At 43.5% G+C, this 18,906-nt stretch overlaps 3 protein-coding genes across 3 annotated transcripts; 2 read left to right on the top strand and 1 right to left on the bottom strand.

Annotated features, from left to right (window-relative positions):
* Positions 1-574: 574 nt before the first annotated feature.
* Positions 575-4,309, top strand: LOC124704485 (subtilisin-like protease SBT3.9). The gene is made up of 10 exons (XM_047236744.1): positions 575-1,050; positions 1,160-1,251; positions 1,339-1,436; positions 1,534-1,698; positions 1,799-2,412; positions 2,674-2,741; positions 2,841-3,107; positions 3,197-3,314; positions 3,395-3,566; positions 3,656-4,309. The coding sequence occupies exons 1-10, from the start codon at positions 865-867 to the stop codon at positions 4,192-4,194; spliced, it is 2,319 nt and encodes a 772-aa protein (XP_047092700.1). The 5' UTR covers positions 575-864; the 3' UTR covers positions 4,195-4,309.
* Positions 4,310-6,737: 2,428 nt separating this feature from the next.
* On the top strand, positions 6,738-14,085 carry LOC124697625 (pentatricopeptide repeat-containing protein At2g22410, mitochondrial). Its single transcript, XM_047230188.1, has 3 exons — positions 6,738-9,000; positions 11,418-11,893; positions 11,991-14,085. Exon 1 carries the CDS (start codon positions 6,738-6,740, stop codon positions 8,655-8,657), a length of 1,920 nt encoding a protein of 639 aa, XP_047086144.1. The 3' UTR covers positions 8,658-9,000; positions 11,418-11,893; positions 11,991-14,085.
* LOC124697624 (probable methionine--tRNA ligase) lies at positions 11,217-15,112 on the bottom strand. The gene is made up of 13 exons (XM_047230187.1): positions 14,838-15,112; positions 14,136-14,289; positions 13,826-13,981; positions 13,497-13,727; positions 13,261-13,404; positions 13,009-13,099; positions 12,710-12,816; positions 12,506-12,620; positions 12,246-12,364; positions 12,068-12,133; positions 11,846-11,974; positions 11,624-11,767; positions 11,217-11,524 (listed from the first exon to the last, which is right to left on the bottom strand). Exons 1-13 carry the CDS (start codon positions 15,110-15,112, stop codon positions 11,450-11,452), a joined length of 1,806 nt encoding a protein of 601 aa, XP_047086143.1. The 3' UTR covers positions 11,217-11,449.
* Between the last annotated feature and the right edge of the window lie 3,794 nt (positions 15,113-18,906).

Here is an 18,906-nt window from a genome sequence, read left to right as displayed (position 1 = left end):
CGACATGTGGGAGCCCGCCTCGCTTTTCGTTGTGTCCGGCGTCCCCGGTGCGTCCCCTGTGGGACGGGGACGGGCTCGGGGCGCCGGACACCGTATCGGGGCGCGCCGGACAAAAAAGGGCTTCGGGGGACGCGGCTGGAACGCTTTTTTTGTCCGGCGCGCCCCAAATCGCTTTGGGGAACGGTTTGGGGGATGCGACTGGAGATGCTCTAAAGCGGCCATCATCCTTACCCGAGCTGAGAACTTTGCAGATATTAGGTAGGCATCCGATTGTTTGTCTGTCGTCCACAGGCTGCGGCGGACTCAAATGGACAGGTCTTCTCTTAGTTCCATGGACATGGTGACCGTTGATATCAAGTCATTGGCGGTACTCTTCTTTTTCCGCTGTTTCTACCATATTACTCATGTGCTGAGCGATTCACCCCGTGTGGTGTTGCTCCTGAGAGTATCCTCAAACACTTTTCAAAGATGCTATGAATTAATAAAGTGTTTGACGTTGTCACAAACAGAAGAGGCATTTGAAGAGTCTGAGCAGCCAAACTGGTCTTTAGCCGTGGAGTTCGAACTCCAAAGTCTGCCGACTATATTTCCGGATGTCAACTTTGCTACGTATTACCTACCGACCATATTTTACGCCTGATTATGAGCAAGCAGAACCTTTGTTTCGAAGTTGATCAGGTGATTACATCAGAAAACTTAATACTAATTCTATCCGACTTGGTACCATTAGTTGTTTACTCATTGCGGACCAGATCAGACCAAGTTGCTTCTTCCTTGACACAAAACGCCTGGTGCTTTCTATGGACGTTGATCTAGTCCTTCGTTCTCACGTGCGTCTTTCACCTAACAACACGCTTGCACCCTATGGTATTGTTGTTCCTGGCTGCTACTAGAGCTGCTACTATATATACATACAAACCGTGCATGCAAACTACAGAACACAAGAACATAACACTCTTCACGAAATCAGACATGGGTTTGAGAACAGGATTCTGCTGTGCTCTGCTACTGGTGACGCTGCTGCCTCTTTCAGCTAATGCGTCGAGCAAAGTAAGATATGCTCCCTCTTTGTTCAGAAGACTTAACTTTGTATTGTTTCTGCATTAAGTGGGCTTGTTCTGATACCGTTTCTTGGCGACTTATTGCACCATAATCTCAGCTCTACATAGTGTATATGGGGGATAAGAAACATGACGATCCATCTGTGGTCACCGCGTCACACCATGACGTACTGACCTCTGTTCTTGGGAGGTACCAGCCTGTACTAGTTCATGTTAATTACGAATTGTTACCACGCAACATAAGCAAGTGCTAACATATTGCTTTTGTCTGCAACAGCAAGGATGAAGCCTTGAAGTCGATAGTTTACAGTTACAAGCACGGGTTTTCTGGGTTCGCTGCAATGCTGACTGAATCTCAAGCCGAGACACTAGCAAGTAAGTAGCAGTTGTCATTTGTCAATCCTGAGATGGCATATCTTCTTATCTTGCTTGGATGATCGACGTAAACTAATTCAGCACATTCCGAATGCAGAATTCCCTGAAGTCGTCACCGTGAAGCCAAACACTTTTCATGAAGAGCACACAACTCGGAGCTGGGACTTCCTTGGCGTTGACAACTACCAATCACCTCAGCAATCGGGACTCCTCCAAAAAGCAAAGTACGGTGAAGATGTAATCGTCGGTGTCATCGATTCAGGTTTGCATTCCCATCTCAAGCTTAAATCCATATAACATGAGAAAACCCAAGGATTGTGCAGCAACTGAACCCATGTGTATGCATGATTCTGTTAAAACAGGCATATGGCCTGAATCACGAAGCTTTGACGATAATGGGTATGGCCCTGTGCCGGCACGGTGGAAAGGGAAGTGCCAGACCGGCCAAGCGTTCAACGCCACGAGTTGCAACAGAAAGATCATCGGCGCGCGGTGGTACGGCCGTGGCATCGATGCTGAGGTGCTCAAGAAGAACTATAACTCGCCGAGGGACCTCAGCGGCCATGGCACGCATGTCGCCTCGACTATCGCCGGCGTGGAGGTGGGAGGCGTGAGCTACGGGGGCCTAGGCACCGGCGTGGCACGTGGTGGGGCACCGCGTGCGCGACTGGGTATCTACAAGGTGTGTTGGGTGGGCGGGGGTTGCCCTGACGCAGCGATCCTCGCCGCCATCGACGATGCTATACACGACGGCGTGGACGTCTTGTCGCTCTCGGTGGGAGCGGCCAGTCATGAGATACCCGGGACGTTACATGCTGTGCAGAGAGGGATCTCGGTCGTGTTCGCCGGTGGTAACGATGGCCCTGTGCCGCAGACGGTGACGAATGCTGTGCCGTGGGTCACGACGGTGGCTGCTAGCACGATTGACCGGGCTTTCCCCACTCTGATATCACTCGGGAACAAAGAAAAGTTGGTGGTAAGTACAACAAACAATATTTTTTCTATTATTATTACTTAATGTCTGCGACTGATAGTCCCAGGGACGATCAAGTGGCATGGCTATGATGCACTCTAGCGTGTACAACTAATTCATCATATAGTTTTGACAACTTAACTGAGGTCGTTGAAACTAAACAAACATATTTATCTTTAAAAAGACAAATATCTTTTGCTCGTCCTTGAAGCTTCCCTTAATCTTTTATTGACTCATTAACGTGTGCTTGCTTTTCAAACACAGGGGCAATCTCTTCAGTATAATGCATCTGTGATCAGCAGCGACTTTAAGGACCTTGTTTATGCGGGGAGGTAAATGAGACAAGGCAGTCACTTGGCCACGCTCATTTTGTAGTTAATCACCACTTTGACATCCTGAACTATTATATTCAATTTGAAAATTTTGTGCAGCTGCGACGCGGAGTCAGTGGCGTCGAGCAACGTCACCGGCAAAATCGTCCTGTGCTATGCACCAGCGAATGCGAAATCCACGCCGCCCCGGGTAGCACTTCCGAATGCCATCAATCTTACAGCCACTGCCGGTGCAAAGGGCCTCATCTTTGCACAGTACACTTCCAACCTCCTCGATATCCTGGCTAGATGCGAAGGCATTATGCCATGCGTTCTGGTGGATTTTGAGATCGCACAAAGACTTTGGTCGTATTGGGACATCACAGGGTGAGAGCTTAGCTATCACGTGTTCTTACGCAGGATGAACGTTTTCTCTTCTTTCTCCAAGTATTCATGTATATCATGTATCATGCTAGGAATCCGGTGGTGAAGGTCTCGCCCACCGTAACCGTTGTTGGAAATGGGGTGCTGTCGCCGAGGGTTGCCTCATTCTCGTCGAGAGGGCCAAGCCCCCTCTTCCCCGGCATACTTAAGGTATATATCAACATCCCAACAGCTTGTGAAATAATTATCTGGCCTCTAAGACTTGATTGTATATCTTTATGTTTGGACAGCCCGATGTGACTGCACCTGGAGTCAGTATCTTGGCAGCCGACCGTGGCTCCTATGTGTTCAAATCCGGCACATCCATGGCGTGTCCACATGTCTCGGCGATCACTGCGCTGCTCAAGTCGGTTCATCCTGATTGGTCGCCTGCCATGATCAAGTCTGCCATTGTCACCACAGGTACGCACTAAGAGCATACCGAAAGTTCTACCAAATAACTTGTCGTAATTTATGACTAACTCACATCTTTTCTTGGGATCCCTTTGCAGCCTCAGTGACCGATAGTTTTGGTATGCCTATCCAAGCAGATAGTGTTCCGAGGAAGTTGGCCGACCCCTTCGACTTTGGCGGTGGCCACATGAACCCGGACAAGGCTGTTGACCCTGGCTTGGTTTACGACGTGGATGTAAAGGAGTACAACAAATTTTTTAATTGCACCACTGGATTGTTGGATGGTTGCGAGTCCCACCAACTCAACCTTAACATGCCATCAATCGCCGTGCCGGACCTCAAGAACCAGGTCACCGTGTGGCGCACTGTCACAAATGTCGGTCCAGTGGAAGCAACTTACCGAGCAGTTGTTGAAGCTCCGGCGGGGGTAGACATGTCCGTGGAGCCATCCGTGATCAGTTTCAGCGCAGGTGGTAGTAGAAGCGTGACATTTAGCCTAACGTTTACGGCTAAGCAAAGAGTGCAAGGTGGGTACACATTTGGGAGTCTGACGTGGGCTGACCAAAGCGGGTACTCGGTGAGAGTTCCTATTGCTGTACGAACTGTGGTACAAGACTTCGTCGCAGATACATCTTAAATTCATCGGTTCTCTTCCCTCATTTGCATATTTGTCTAAGATAAGACTTGGCGAACAACTGAAATTGTATTTATTTGTTAGTATTGTTATTAGGAAATGTTCTAGATAATACAGTTCACGAGTATATATTTTTCTCAAGAGATTGTTTCTTTAATTCCCGAGTGTTCTTTTACATGTATATCCTATCGTTTTGTCTTCTCGATCGCCCCCCTATGTTCAACTCCTAGTTCCGCTACTGCCTCTATTTCCACAAGCTCCACAGTCTCCTTGGAAGTACGACGGAGCTCCACATGCTCCTTGAAATCTCATGAGTTTCTCACGGGTAAAAAAAATGACGGAAACTTTCAGATGGCATGAGATTTAAAAGAAAATATTTATGATGGAAATATATTTCACGATCACTCTAGTATTATTAATTTTGGTGTTATTCATCTTGGTAATTATTCTCTAATGATGGAACATAGATGTTTGTTGGGCATGAATTATAAAACTACTTAATTATATTATGGACTAAAGGGAGTAATATAAAACTATATAATATATAGAGAAATCAAATAGGAATAAAATCATGTACTCATTGTTCCCTAGAGCTACATGATGATTTGACGGTAATTCTGATGGCATGCACTTGCATCTCTTTGCCAAATTCAACGCAGAAATAGCATAATTAAAGTATAATCTACCACTACATCATAGCATAAATTGCATCTCTCTGCCAAATTCAGGGCATGCCATCCAATTAAATTTCAGATAGGAATCAAGCACCATAAGTCCATAACAAAGATGTTAAAACTAATCTCGTATGAATATTGAATCCCAAATTTTAGAAAGATGGTAACTGAGAAAATCTTATTCGTTGGTATTTACAAATATAAATTTAAAACTGCAATAAGAGTATGAATATATTGAAGAGATGAGAAAGAATAGTATTTTGAGCTCATGTTGCAAACTGAATAAATCCACCCCCCCCCCCCATAACCACTTTTTTTTGAGTGATGTTGGCTCAATTTGGGATCTTTTTGGGCAGTTGACGACTTGAGTGATGTTGAATTGGCTTTGTTTGGTTGGCTCATAACGGTGCCATTACAACATGGTTTGGTTCATACATGGTTGAATTCATAACTACGCCGTGCCACTAGCTAGCCCCTTTGTCTTCCCTTTTTTTCCCACTAAGATACCACGATGCCACTCCGCCGCGCCACTTCTCTCCACCTCGCGAGGCTCGGCATGGACATCTCCATAGGGACGAAATGGGATGCGCTGTCACACTTGACGCCATGATCGTGGCGGTCGTGGTTCGTTGTTGCCTCCACCTTTTTCTCTCATCCTTCCCACAAGGTCCCGGCCAAGCTACCGCCTTCTATCGCCTTCTTCGGGTGATCATCTTGAGCGCCTCCCGCTGCAGCTTCCCCATCATCTTTGACATGGCTCCTACGAGTAGTAATCACAGTAAGTTCTTTTCGGCCGCTATTTGGTTCATTTCGTCAAATAAAAGGTGGGCTTTTAGGGCATCTCTTAAGATAAAGTCTTCGATGCAAGTGTCATTTTTTGTGATGGAAGTGGGGATTCTTTTGTTTGACAGTAGTATGTAATGAATTAGGTATACATGTGCTGAAATTTACAGAAAATTTTAAATATTTATTTTCTGCAGATCTATTTGTCGACGTCCCTATCTGATACCACATATTGGGTACGTTTGTTAGGGAGAATGGTGTACTTCAATATGTGGGTGATATTGAGATGGAAGTTAGTATCAATAGGGATGATCCTTGTTTCAATGAAGTTATGGAATTCGCTAAGGATTTGTATGATATGGTAAGGGAAATATTGTGAGTTAAGAGCAAGTCCTGCAGCTCCCCAAGTTTTTCCCCTTTGGATTTTTTTAACAATCAATACCATATATATTTATAGTAATAAATAGTACATGGTAATGGTTTCAAAAAAAAATAGTACATGGTAATGAAACATCAGCTGACTTTCATTATTACAAAATAAAGTATGAAATAAACCAACAAATTTTCGAGGCCTTTAAACACTTTCTTCTTCCATGCCACAATCTTGTACTTTTCTTGAGGCAGCCAAAGATAGAAACCAAACCACAGACCTGAAAATACCAACAAAAGTTCTCTCATAATTTTAATTTAAGCCGCAATGCCAAGGTTATGTGTACGCGTGTAGTTAGTGAAGTAGTCAATCACCATCGATAAGAATACAAATACCAGCATGCCAGAAAAAGTAACCGAACAACTTGGTTGACGTCACCGGCAACCCGAGAGTACGAATCAGCATTATCGAGAACGTAGCAGGTGGAACAAAAATTACGAGGACAAATATCCTCGCGGCAACCACGAGAAAAAATTCTAAAATCGATCCGGTGAAGCAAGATCCCGAAAAATGTAGAAAACTTTAATTTTTAAACACCATCATTGATGTTGGAGGAACATCTTGTCGTCTAAGAGAGTGGGCAGAAGAGAAGATCACCCCTATGTTTTCTTGTAGACTACCCATTTGGGTTTGCTGTTGCTCCACTTGTGGCGCAAAGCATGCCTCCGGCTTCCCGCCTCCTGGCCATCCTCTCCTCCCGGCCGCCTCCGCCGCCGTGCCGCCTCCTGCAGCTACACGCGCACCTCCTCACCGCCGGTCTCATCTCCTCCCCATCTCCATTCCCCTTCGCCGCCCGCCTCGTCGCGGCGTTCGCCCACTCCGACGACCCGCGCCACCTCCTCCACGCTCTCGCCCTGCTCGCCTCACTACCCTCCCCGCCGGACTCCTCCTCCCCCTACAACGCCGCACTCCGCGCCCTTTCCCTCTGCACGCACCGCGGCCTCATCGCGCGCTGCCTCCCGCTCTACCGCTCCCTCCTCCTCTCCGCCGCCCGGCCGGACCACCTCACTTTCCCCTTCCTGCTCAAGGCGTGCGCGCGCCTGCAGGACAGGAGCTGCGGCAACGCTGTTCTTGGGCATGTCTTCAGGCTCGGCTTCCACGCCGACGTCTTCGTTCTGAACGCAGCGATGCACTTCCTGGCGGTCTGCGCCTCCATGGCGGAAGCACGCAGGCTGTTCGACCAGAGTCACGTGAGGGATCTGGTGTCGTGGAACACGCTAATCGGTGGCTATGTGCGGAGGGGCGTACCCGCGGAGGCCCTGGAGCTGTTCTGGAGGATGGCGGCAGAGGACGGGGAAGTGAGGCCCGATGAGGTAACGATGATCGGGGTTGTGTCAGGGTGCGGGCAGCTGCGGGACCTGGAGCTCGGGAGAAGGCTCCATGGATATGTGGACAGTCACGGGGTCAGACGCACCGTGAGGATGATGAATGTGCTAATGGATATGTATGTCAAGTGCGGCGACCTTGAGTGCGCCAAGGCTGTGTTTGAGAGGATCGGCAGCAAAACAGTTGTTTCGTGGACGACAATGATTGTTGGCTACGCAAAGTTCGGGATGATGGAAGATGCGCGGAGGGTGTTTGATGAGATGCCTGAAAGGGACGCTTTCCCGTGGAATGCGCTGATGGCCGGCTATGTGCAGTGTAAGCAGGGGAAGGACGCTCTCAGATTGTTTCACGAGATGCAGGAAGCAAAGGTGGATCCTGATGAGATCACTATGGTCAATCTCTTGTCAGCTTGCTCGCAGCTTGGAGCATTGGAGACGGGTATGTGGGTTCACCATTTCGTCGACCGGAACCGGCTCTCGCTTAGTGTTGCACTAGGCACGAGTCTAGTTGATATGTATGCCAAGTGTGGGAATATCGACAAGGCGATCCACGTCTTCAAAGAAATACCGCAGAAAAATGCGCTCACATGGACAGCAATGATATGCGGTCTCGCGAATCACGGACATGCTCGTGAGGCCATAGAGTACTTCCGGAGAATGATAGAGCTTGGGTTGCAGCCTGATGAGATTACATTTATAGGGGTTCTGTCTGCATGCTGTCATGCTGGTCTGGTTAAAGAAGGCCGGCATTTCTTCTCCCTGCTAGTCTCAAAGTATCACCTCGAGAGGAAAATGAAGCATTATTCATGTATGATAGATTTGCTAGGTAGAGCAGGTCATTTAGACGAAGCAGAAAATCTAGTAAATACCATGCCGATGGAGCCTGACGCAGTAGTTTGGGGTGCTATCTTCTTTGCTTGCAGGATGCATGGTAATATTAGTCTGGGTGAAAGGGCAGCTATGAAATTAGTAGAGCTTGACCCGAGTGATAGTGGAATTTATGTGCTACTGGCTAACATGTACGCAGAGGCAAACATGAGGAAGAAGGCTGATAAAGTGAGGGCGATGATGAGGCACTTGGGAGTGGAAAAAGTTCCTGGCTGTAGTTGCATCGAGCTAAATGGCGTGGTTCATGAATTTATGGTGAAGGACAAGTCACATACAGATACTAATGCTATCTATGACTGCTTGCATGAAATCGCACTACAAATAAGGCATACTGCAACCATGATTGACATTTATGCAACTGGCTGAGCACTGCAGATGTGATACGTTTGATTATTTTGCACAACTCAATCATGTGGTGTTATGCCGGGCAATGCCCTATGAAGGAGTTCCTGATGTTGTCAAACATCTGGCCATTACCTCAACATTTTGGTCCTTTTCTTAAGTCGATGAAAATAACAATGCTGCATCAGATGCTCATGGGAGTATCTGAAATCAGAAGCACTGCGCCGTTCAAGCAGAAAAAAAAAACTTGTCACATTTTGAATTGGTGCTCAGTTACCTTCGTTCTTATTTCTGTACCAGTCCTGTATATTCTAGAAGGCTGATAAGGAGACCAGCAAGAAGACCCGTCTGTAAAGTCTTCAACTGCGTAAGTTAACCTTAATTTTTTTTTCTACTCATAGTTGTATCTCGTACTGATTAAAGTTCATATGATAGGCTCACAATTTCAGTTTGTGATTTTTTTAAATAAATGACAATGTAAATACATTACCAAATGAACTCCCTAAAAGTGGAACTTTCAAAAGATGACTATCTAGTAAACCTGCAAGAGTTTAGTCATTTGCAGCAACATAAAACTTCTTTGGTGAAAATTAGTGGTATCGACAAAATAAAATCATTTATGTACATGTCAAAGTATAAACAAGAACATGGGCTAACTAATATTTGAATATCTGATTACCAGTCTATAAATTCACCAAAAGGGGTAAAACAGAAAATAATATGTCATTGAATTTTCCCAGCAAATTTGAGTCTGAAAAAATAATCTCCTGCCGTTAAGCAGAATTTTAATCTCCCAAGGGAAAGCTTACTTTGTGGGCACACAAAACAATCTCGTAATGTGAACACTACATTAAGATATGTATATAATATAGGATTCCATTCATACTATTCCATCATATGCTGAAAGAATCAGCAAAATCATGTTATGCCAATTGGCATCAAGTTTCTTTATCTGTTATGGTCCACAACAAAAAGCATGTGATGCCATATGCCAATGTTATGATCCTGATCTAGTGAAGCAGCTAAAGTTTTTTTGCATCTGATTTTTCTTTCTTGTACTATCAGAAGTTCGAATCTGCATAGACTTTGCTAGTTGATAAGTAGCAGAAACACACAATAGACATCTTATCTCCAATTCCGCTGAGGGTGTCAAGTTATCAATTGGGGCAATCCAATACTTCCATCAAGGCGAATGTATTGGTCACTATTTTCTTAGTTCCTCTTCAGCTCTAGTCTTCAACATAAGTTCTTGTGCATAATGATAGAATCAACACTCTTACTTTTCCCTGGTAGTCTATCTGACTTTGAGGGAGCTGTCATCCCAAATAAGTTTCTGGTATTTGTAAGCCCTTCAGAAAACTGTGTAGTTACCCCAGTAAATTGCAGTGTTGTCATTACTTGTCATCCGAGCTATTATAGACTGCACATCCTTTTTGGGGTAACATCTTCTTACATTCTCATAGATTCAGAAGTAAGCCGAATTCATGAAAAGTTAAAATTAAACATTAGTATTTCATAAGTACCACTGATCGGTTTTGCCAGGAAAGAAGGTGTTCTTTTTTTAAGCTGTTAAATAGCAAGTCTGGCATAAGACATGTATGTGGTGTTAACTGTTAAGTACATGCCATAACTGTGTTATCTGTGAGTTCCAGGTTTCCACTATCTCTTACGGGACTTCACTTTTTTTTATAACTGGCCCTAACTTCACATGATAGCTTCAAATGAATGTATAATTATCTGAAAATGTGCGATAGAATATGCACCAATAGAAGTACTGGGTTTCATAACGGTTCTTTGAATTTCTCTATTTTGCAAGTAATATTTAAATCATTAATGGCACCATTTATCGTTTGTTTTCAGCCGTTGCACATGGAAGTGTATTTAGATTTGAGCAATACTATACACATTAGGCTGCAGGCAGAGCTGCCTGGTCGGCCACCACCACCACCCTATCCCACTCAAGTGGGGTGCGTTCAAATTTCTAGAACAAAATAAATAATTTGTGACACAATATTTTTCTTTGCAGTTATGCAAAATGGTTTGAGTATTTTCTCTAATGTTAAAATGCAAAGAACTCATGCAACAGAATTGTTGCTACATCTGCAATAAATCCTTGCCCAATGTAACAAGTCATAGAAAACTGCAAAGGGATGGGCCAAATGCCCCTCCTCAGTTTTTCACTCTTGAATAAAATATCTGATATTAGCTCCAAGTGCTAGAGCTACTTAAACATCACAGTGACCATCTTTCTCTCATTTCTCATGCGATTTTTCCACCTTTGATGGCCCCTGCTTAATAATACACTTATGGTACATGCAAAAACAACCTACACCAGATTGAAATCCGCAAATCAATAATTTCTCAGGTCAAGATGTGAAGCACCAGGCCCGTCGCCTATGGTTATGCCAGTACCATTCCAGTCGGCCCAAGCGTGTTCACCACAGGTTCTTTGAGCTTGGTGGCGTGGTAAATGGACGATTTTTTCATTTGGTTGGCGACAGCAAGAGTTTCCTTTATTTTTGTCTGTAAGCATCATCCTGAAGACTGAAATGTAGCTACTCAAGTGATCAGCACATCTTGATCAATTCAGCATTACATTTTATTAGGCATCTCCAAGGTCATATTATGTACATTCCTGAATGCATCATTACTAATCGGTAAAACATTTGTCTTCTACATTGCCATTTGTCCTTCGTACTCATGTTACTGTAACTAGATGGCATTTGCTTAACTATTGTGATCAACATAGGAAGTGTATATAATGTCAGTCAGAATCTTTTGCAGGTTCCAGTTGGACAGCGACTTCATTGATTTCCTTAAGTAGCCCTTGACCTCCTTTCGGCTTGACTGCCTGAAAATGTTTCCCTGAAGCTATCAACTGCATCGTCATCCTGCATATGATGTAGAACGTCAAGGAAATGAAGGCAGCGGACATACAAGAGATGGAAGTGTAAACAAAGGAAGAACATAAAATGCGCGCAAGTGCATACCAATGCTTTGAACAAAGGCACAGGTTTCCCTATCCTGTGGTTTGATGGTATGAGATCCCAAGGCGTTTTTGCCTTGTTACTATCCCCTCTTTCATCAGAGAATGAAATATGCTCTTCCGGACAGAGATTCAGCTGTCGCAAGACCTGAGTCAGAGAACAAGCCATTTTTTAGATACAATGAAACATGCCTGAATGCAAGTAATTCAAAGGTTGATAACAAACATCTTTTGAGAAGGACGGCATGAAAGGCTCTAGCAAACAAGCAAGAAGGTAGACAAGTCCAATGGAAGTTTTCATCACAATCGCGCAACTAGCTGGATCTTGTTTGTAAAGCTTCCAAAACTGACTTTCCTGTGTATCCATGCAGAAAACCAGAGACAATTCTCGTGTAAGGAAAATGATGCAGAATAAGAATAAAATCACTAAAATGATACCAGAGCTTACTTGTAGGTAAGCATTTCCCTCACTGGAGATGGCCATTGCAATCTTCAGCCCTTGTTTTAGTTTTACCTGTTAATGGCAGCGTTGATACCACATAAATGCTTCAGATCTATAGCAGTTCATATTCAGATATATTTACTAGTACAATTAAGAGTTGATATATTTCAAATCAATGCAGTACCTTGTCCATTGCATCAATATACTGCTCAACCAATTTACCAATGGTTTCTGCTAATGACTTACTCAATGAATGCTTATCCGCATTAGGTGCTTCAGGTACTATGGAACCATATCCAGTCCCTGCAGGAACAGTTGGCAGCTTTATCACCATGACCATTGACAAAAAATGGACTATCTGATGAACATGCACGTCACAAAAGAATTCTGAAAGTAATAAAGATATCGTGCTGAAGGTAGTAAGGAGAGTCCTAGTCAACTAACCCTCTGGTTTTGCAATAAAGCTTAGGACTCGATTGATGAAGTTACCCAAATTGTTTATCAGCTCATTATTATACTTAGTCTGCAAACCTAGCCATGTGAACAATGCATCTGATGCCTGAAAGTTAAAGAAATAGATCAAAACCAACAATCTTATAGGCATAGAGATTTAATAATTTAGACAATTCGATTCATCTGAAAACCAACCTCAGGACGGTTACTAAGCAAGTAGTATCGCCACACATCAGCAGGAATATTTGTGGCTTTTGCATCATTGCCAAAGACTCCAATTCCCCTAGTTTTGGAGAACTTTCCTGTTCATTAATACAAGGTTGATATAAAAGGATGTCCACGTGGCTAATAGGAAAATAAAAGGCATTCAAATCCAAATCCTTAGGATTCAGTTCAAATTTGAACCCTAACATCCATGCATATCCTAACAAGTCAGGCACTCCAGGCAAGGAAATAATGGCCTGAAACGGGAAAACACAAAACTCGAGCAGTACCTGTTTCATAGTTGAGATACTCAGTCACACTAATAGTTTTCATCAGAGTCCAATTTTCGCCAGTTCCAAGTAGCGCAGAGGGAAACATGACCTGCAAAATTTGTACATGCAGCACAGTTTATTTGAAAATATAAGGCAAGAATCGTAGGTGTCAAACTGTATGCACTTGCACGCAGAATATATTCAACCCTCATTGCAGGCGGAATATTGTATGTTGGACACCCCTACTCCGAGTTGGCAAAAGAATCTCACCGTATGGAATGGTACGTTATCTTTGCCCATGAACTGGTATAACTCGACATTCTCTGGGTTCTTCCACCACTTCTCCCACTCAGGTGTGTAGCATGCCGTGATGGAAATATACCCTATTGGTGCATCAAACCAGACATAGAACACCTAGACACATTCACCAGAGTAACAAACATTAACTCAAAATCTGGAACTCTACAGGTTTTCCCAGTGAAACACTTGGTCATCAAGTTGCAAACCTTATCCTTGTACTTGTCATGCGGGACAGGGACGCCCCATTTCAAATCCCTGGTTATGCAGCGAGGTTTCAACCCTTCCTTCAACCAAGCATCTGTGATACGAATTGCGTTCTGGCTCCATGCTCCAGCTACAGAGGTCTCACCGATGTACTTCTCCAGTTTCTCCCTCAGCAAGGGAAGCTCCAAGAACAGGTGATCCGTATCACGGACACACGGTGTACCATCACAAACCTGAAGAATGGTCCAAATCGATCACCCAAAAGAAATGAAATATCAGTATACCTGGTAAGAACAGTTGAATATGTAGAACTAGAGAAGCTCCTGCATGCCTTGCACTTCGGATCGAGCAGCTCAGTTGAGTTGAGCAATCTGCCACATTTGTCGCACTGATCGCCCCTTGCAGAGTCGTTGTCGCATCCCTCTACGGGGCAAGAGCCCACCACGAACCTATCTGCTAAGAATCTTTGGCACGATTCGCAGTAGAGCTGCAACAGGTAAACATAATGTTTTGTTGTTGTTGTGAGGAACAGTTAGCTGCAACATGTCTTATGAGCGGCAAACAAGTACAGGAGGTGAACTTGTGACAACAGAAAGAAAGAAAGAAAGAAACTGCGGCTTGTTGCACCGAGTGGAACCGACCTGCTGCATTGTGTTCTCGGAGAGCCAATTGTTGTCGAACAGTTTTTGGAAAATCTCTTGGCAGATCTCTGTCTGCTGAGGGGAAGACGTGCGGCCAAAGTGATCGAAGCTGATGCCGAACCACTCATACACCTCCTTGTGGATTGCATGATACCTATAACAGTACGGCGGTGGATTTTTAAAAGATGTGCAACACAGAGAATGTTCCAGCTCATAAACTAGCTAAACTTAGTGGGTTTTCTGTTTGTTCAGTGTGGCGCGGGTGTACTCCAGATGATATCCGTCAGGATATTTGTAATAACATTTTGGTTATGTGATCAGAAAAGCCCACGTTTCCCTCAAAAAGATGTGCTCTCCGTGATTTATTCTCAGAGGCAATTTGGTAGAGTCTAATATATAATCCAGATGGTGGTACTTGGAAGCTAGTTAATACCAAATACACACCTCAATTTGCATGAAGAAAAAGGTCTAGATTCTGGAAGATACTATAACCCCTACTAAATCACATACCGTACAACCCCGATCGCCAAAATTGGGGCTCCAGTTTGAACAACTTTTGCCCAAATGCTACTACTAAAATCAAGTACAGGCGCTAATCAAGTCACAATATATAGGATGTTTCCCTAAAAAGAAAGTCATAGTATATTGGTTTAAAATAAAAGGAATAATAACCGAGTAGAGTGGATTGGTGCGCTATCTCACTTGTCGCAAATCTCCCTTGGGGAGCAGCCCTCCTCGAGGGCCTTGGTCTCGGTGGCGGTGCCGTACTCGTCGGTGCCGCAGACGTAGAGCACGTTGTGGCCCCGCAAGCGGCAGTAGCGCGCGAAGACGTCGGCGCTGAGCACGCAGCCGATGATGTTGCCGAGGTGCGGCACGTTGTTGACGTACGGCAGCGCGCTCGTCACCAGCACGTTCCGCCGCCCCTCCACCGGCAGCAGCACCGCCGCCGCCCCCTTCTTCCCCGGCGCCGTCGACATCACCACACCGGCCGGCCGATCGAACACAGAGAGAGGTGGTGTCTCTGTGTGCGTGTTTCTTTCTAAGCTTGCATCGGTGAGCCGGATTGGTCGCGGCTGCGAATATATATTGTCTGGTGGACGCGAGCTGACGCGTTCTCTTCCTCCGGTCCGACGGCGACGGCTTCTTGGCAGGCAAGGAAGCTTTACATTTCTTTCTATTTTTTTTTAGCATCAACCTCTGTCTTGCGCTTTTATTGGGCCCATACTTGTAAGGCCGGCCCTAGGGGCGGCGGCCGCCCTTGGCCCCCGGGATCAAGGGTAAAACCTATGGGCGATTAGGGCCACGGCCCTTTTAGCGGCTTTAGCGTTCGAGGATTTGGTTCTGTGTCCGGTTTTGGGAACTTTCTAGAAAGTTGAAAGTTCCACGCGGGTTTTTTTTCCGGTTATTTGGCTATGTTGGTTTCTTTCTGATTTTCTTTCGGTTTTTGGTTTTTTTTTTGTCTTTTCCGTTTTCTATTGCTATTTTTATTGAAAATATAAACATTTTTAAAATTTGTTTTTTTATTTTGCTTAAATTCAAAAATTATTTAAATTGAAAATTTGTTTGAATTCAAATTTACTCAAAATCAAATTTCTTCAGGCTAATGTTTTTTGTTTAGATTCGAAATTTGCTCAAATTTAAATTATGTTCAGTTTTAGATTTTATTTAAATTCAAATTTGATTCAGATTTGAAAAACATGGCTGCGAACCGTGAACGTTGGGGTTAGAACTTGGGTCTCCGTCGTCGTCAACGGGAGTTGTAACCACTAGGCTAGAGCTCGGATGATGTTGATGCATGTAAATACATACATGAACTTTGTCATTTATTACAATAAATTTTCACTATTTGCAATATATATGATGATATTTCAATGTTTTATGATGTTTTAGGAGATTTTCTAAATAATCTCCGCGCCTCCAGTTTTAATTATTTTTGGTAGAAAACGCTTCTATTAGTGTTTTTGACTTTACATGATCTACGAGACTCCAAAAAAGAGCAAGGTTAGGGCCACGCTTCAGAAATTTCGAGACGGATAAAATGAGCTGAAGTGGGCCACCAAGTGGCCAACAGGCTGCAAATGGGGCCCATTGGTGCGTCCCCCTATGGGTGCGCCACCTACCTCTGTTTCACCATCGTCCGTCATCTAACGCCCAACGACGGATTTCTTCCAGGATACGGAGGCGGAGATCGAAAACACATAAACAAAGAGTTTGTTGGCTGCCGCCGGAGGAAGATTGGAGGGGGGACCGCTACCAGAATTGCCTCCGGTGGCCCCATTCACCAATGCCTCCTCATCAACCTCCATAATGAGAGAGGAGTAGTCCACCCCCGGCCCGGTTAGACGCTAGACTTTGCATTTTTATGTTTCTTTGTTTTTACGTTGATTCTTTTCTGCATCAACCCCTCTCCTTTCTTCTTTTAAGATTCAAACAATGTTAAGATTTAAAAAATGTGTATATTTTTAAATCGTTTAAATTTAAACGTATTTAATTTTTTTAAAAAATTAACTTAAAAAAATTTCAGATTCAAAAATTATTTAAACTCAAAAATTGTTGAAATTTAAAAATGTTCAATTTTAGAAGTTGTTTAAAGTTAAAATATAAAAATATTCATTTTTAAAATTGTTCAAAGTAATGTTTAGATTTTTAAAAAAATCAAATTCAGAAATGAACTCATGATTTGTTTTTGTGAAAAAATGTTAGTTTTTGAAAAATGGAAAATATTAGCAGAAAAAACAGAAAAAAGAAAAGAATAATACCTGATCAATGGGTCGTGGCCCAACCAACCCGACCTGGTCCTCGGGGGTGTGTAGTGCCCTGCAAGCGTCGGACAGATCGGTGTAAAGCGGCTCGCCGGGGGCGGGGTGCTGTACGCCGACCTGGTCAGCGCAGACCAGACGCAGCACACCCCCGAGGCGGGTTGTTGGGCCAGCCCAACATTCCCACTCCTTTTATTTTTGTTTTTTTGCTTTTTCATTTTTTCTGTTCTATTTTTCTGTTTACATTTTTCAAAAACTGATTCTTTTTAGAACCGATTTTTCAAAATTATTTTTGTTTTTCTGAAATTTAAATATTTTAAAATGTAAACATTTTTTAGATTGGAACAATTTTCAAATTGGAACAAATTTTAAATTAAAACAAATATTTTCAAAATTTACTATTTTTTATATATGAATAATTTCGAATTTGAACAATTTTTATATATGAACAATTTTTATACTTGAACAATTTTCGAACTTAAATTTTTCTCGAATATTTGAGATAGAACATTTTACATTTAAAAATATATTTAAATTTAAAAATTAAATCTTAAGAAGAAAAAAGAAATAGAAACAAAAAAGAAACAGAAAAGAAAAAAAATAGAAATGAAAAAGAAACAGAAACAGAAATGAAAAAAAACTTATCAGAAAAATATACTAAAAAAAAAGAACAGCCAACCGGCCCATCACCCGAACTGGGCCAGCCGTACGCGCTAACCTGGTCGGTGTATTGAAAATCCGGCTCGCCGGCTCCCATCTAGAAGCGTCATGCTAGCGTGCGTTCTATTGGACTGGAAATTGGGCTTCTCAACTAGAATTTCTACCGGTTGTAGCTGGATTGCTGGACCACTAACAGTACCACGAATCAGTCAACGATACATACACTTGAAAACTGATGAAACAGCAGAAAGTCATCTACATTCTAATGATAAATCGTAACCAGCGAATTCAGTTTTTCCACGCTATACCTATCGCAGACAATAATCCTGCCGATGCCTGAATCTTGCTACAACAGTACTACCTCTCTATCACCCCCATGTTTCATCTATGCATCCGAAACCAGCTAACTCTTGTGAAATTTTGTCATACTGGAGCAGAGTGAAATGCCAAAAAAGACCACCAGTAAGTGCAAATGCTAAACCTACCGTGGCGGCACGCTGGCAAGGTGACACATCGTACATGCTGCCGCTGACTGTGGTGGCAGGTTCCTGCCGCCAGCGCGTACGATGAGACGTTGGGCTGCTCGGTCGGCCGTTAGCATCGACGTTCGTCTCTGGGGCTGCCCCCATTGGCTCCGGCGGCATGTCTACGTGGCTGTGGCGGCATGCTCTGATGAGTGACATTGGCCTGCGTGCCCGGCACTAACTACGACTGTCTTAGATTCCAGAGTGATGGGTGTGACTGCCTTGTCTCTAATTCTGAGACTATTTAGCACCAAATGTATTCGGTTTCACTTTATTTGGTACTAGTTTTTCCACTTTCGGCCTTGCTAGATAATGTGATTGTACAGAAATCTGATTGTATGATTTTCAGACATGAAATAACGTCCGCCGCTGATACAGGAACGTGACCACCTAGCTTCGCATGCTTTAAAAGGAGCAGCTGCCCAGGCCATTGTTCTCATACGTCCGCGCCTACTCTCCTCCTCTTTCTTCTCGTACGAGAGCTCACAGAACACAACCGTAGTTAGTGATTGAGTCGCTGATTGAGTTCATGAAGTAGTAGAAGGAAAACAAATTAAGGTGAGTTTTTTTTAGATCATTAATTTTATTTGTACATGCAGAATTTTGTTGGTGCCATTTGTGGTGTAGTGTAGTGTATCTCTACTAATTACGCATGCAATATTGCATTAGCATACCATGTAGAGCGAGTGAGATTTTCTGAAGGGTACAATTATACTTGGAAATAGAAAAACGCGTAGTGTAGTGTAATATTATTGCATGTATGAGTGAACAATAAAGAGATGGGCATATGTTAGGAACATGTTGTAACAATATTTTTGAATGTGTAAT

The sequence above is a fragment of the Lolium rigidum genome, chromosome 3 (genome assembly GCF_022539505.1).
Source record: "Lolium rigidum isolate FL_2022 chromosome 3, APGP_CSIRO_Lrig_0.1, whole genome shotgun sequence".
In the NCBI taxonomy this organism is placed as follows: Eukaryota; Viridiplantae; Streptophyta; class Magnoliopsida; order Poales; family Poaceae; genus Lolium; species Lolium rigidum.
Note: the sequence above shows the minus strand (reverse complement) of the source record. Positions and strands in the feature narration are given on the sequence as shown.

Bases quoted from the DNA above. Each gene is read 5' to 3' on its own strand.
- LOC124704485 (XM_047236744.1), top strand. From the start codon at position 865: ATGGTATTGTTGTTCCTGGCTGCTACTAGAGCTGCTACTATATATACA. The intron at 1,699-1,798 runs GTTTGCATTCCC...CTGTTAAAACAG, and splicing joins CGTCGGTGTCATCGATTCAG to GCATATGGCCTGAATCACGA. The intron at 2,413-2,673 runs GTAAGTACAACA...TTTCAAACACAG, and splicing joins GGAACAAAGAAAAGTTGGTG to GGGCAATCTCTTCAGTATAA.
- LOC124697625 (XM_047230188.1), top strand. From the start codon at position 6,738: ATGCCTCCGGCTTCCCGCCTCCTGGCCATCCTCTCCTCCCGGCCGCCT.
- LOC124697624 (XM_047230187.1), bottom strand. From the start codon at position 15,112: ATGTCGACGGCGCCGGGGAAGAAGGGGGCGGCGGCGGTGCTGCTGCCG. The intron at 14,290-14,837 runs GTGAGATAGCGC...GTACTGTTATAG, and splicing joins CCAAGGGAGATTTGCGACAA to GTATCATGCAATCCACAAGG. The intron at 13,100-13,260 runs GTGAGATTCTTT...CAAATTTTGCAG, and splicing joins ATAACGTACCATTCCATACG to GTCATGTTTCCCTCTGCGCT.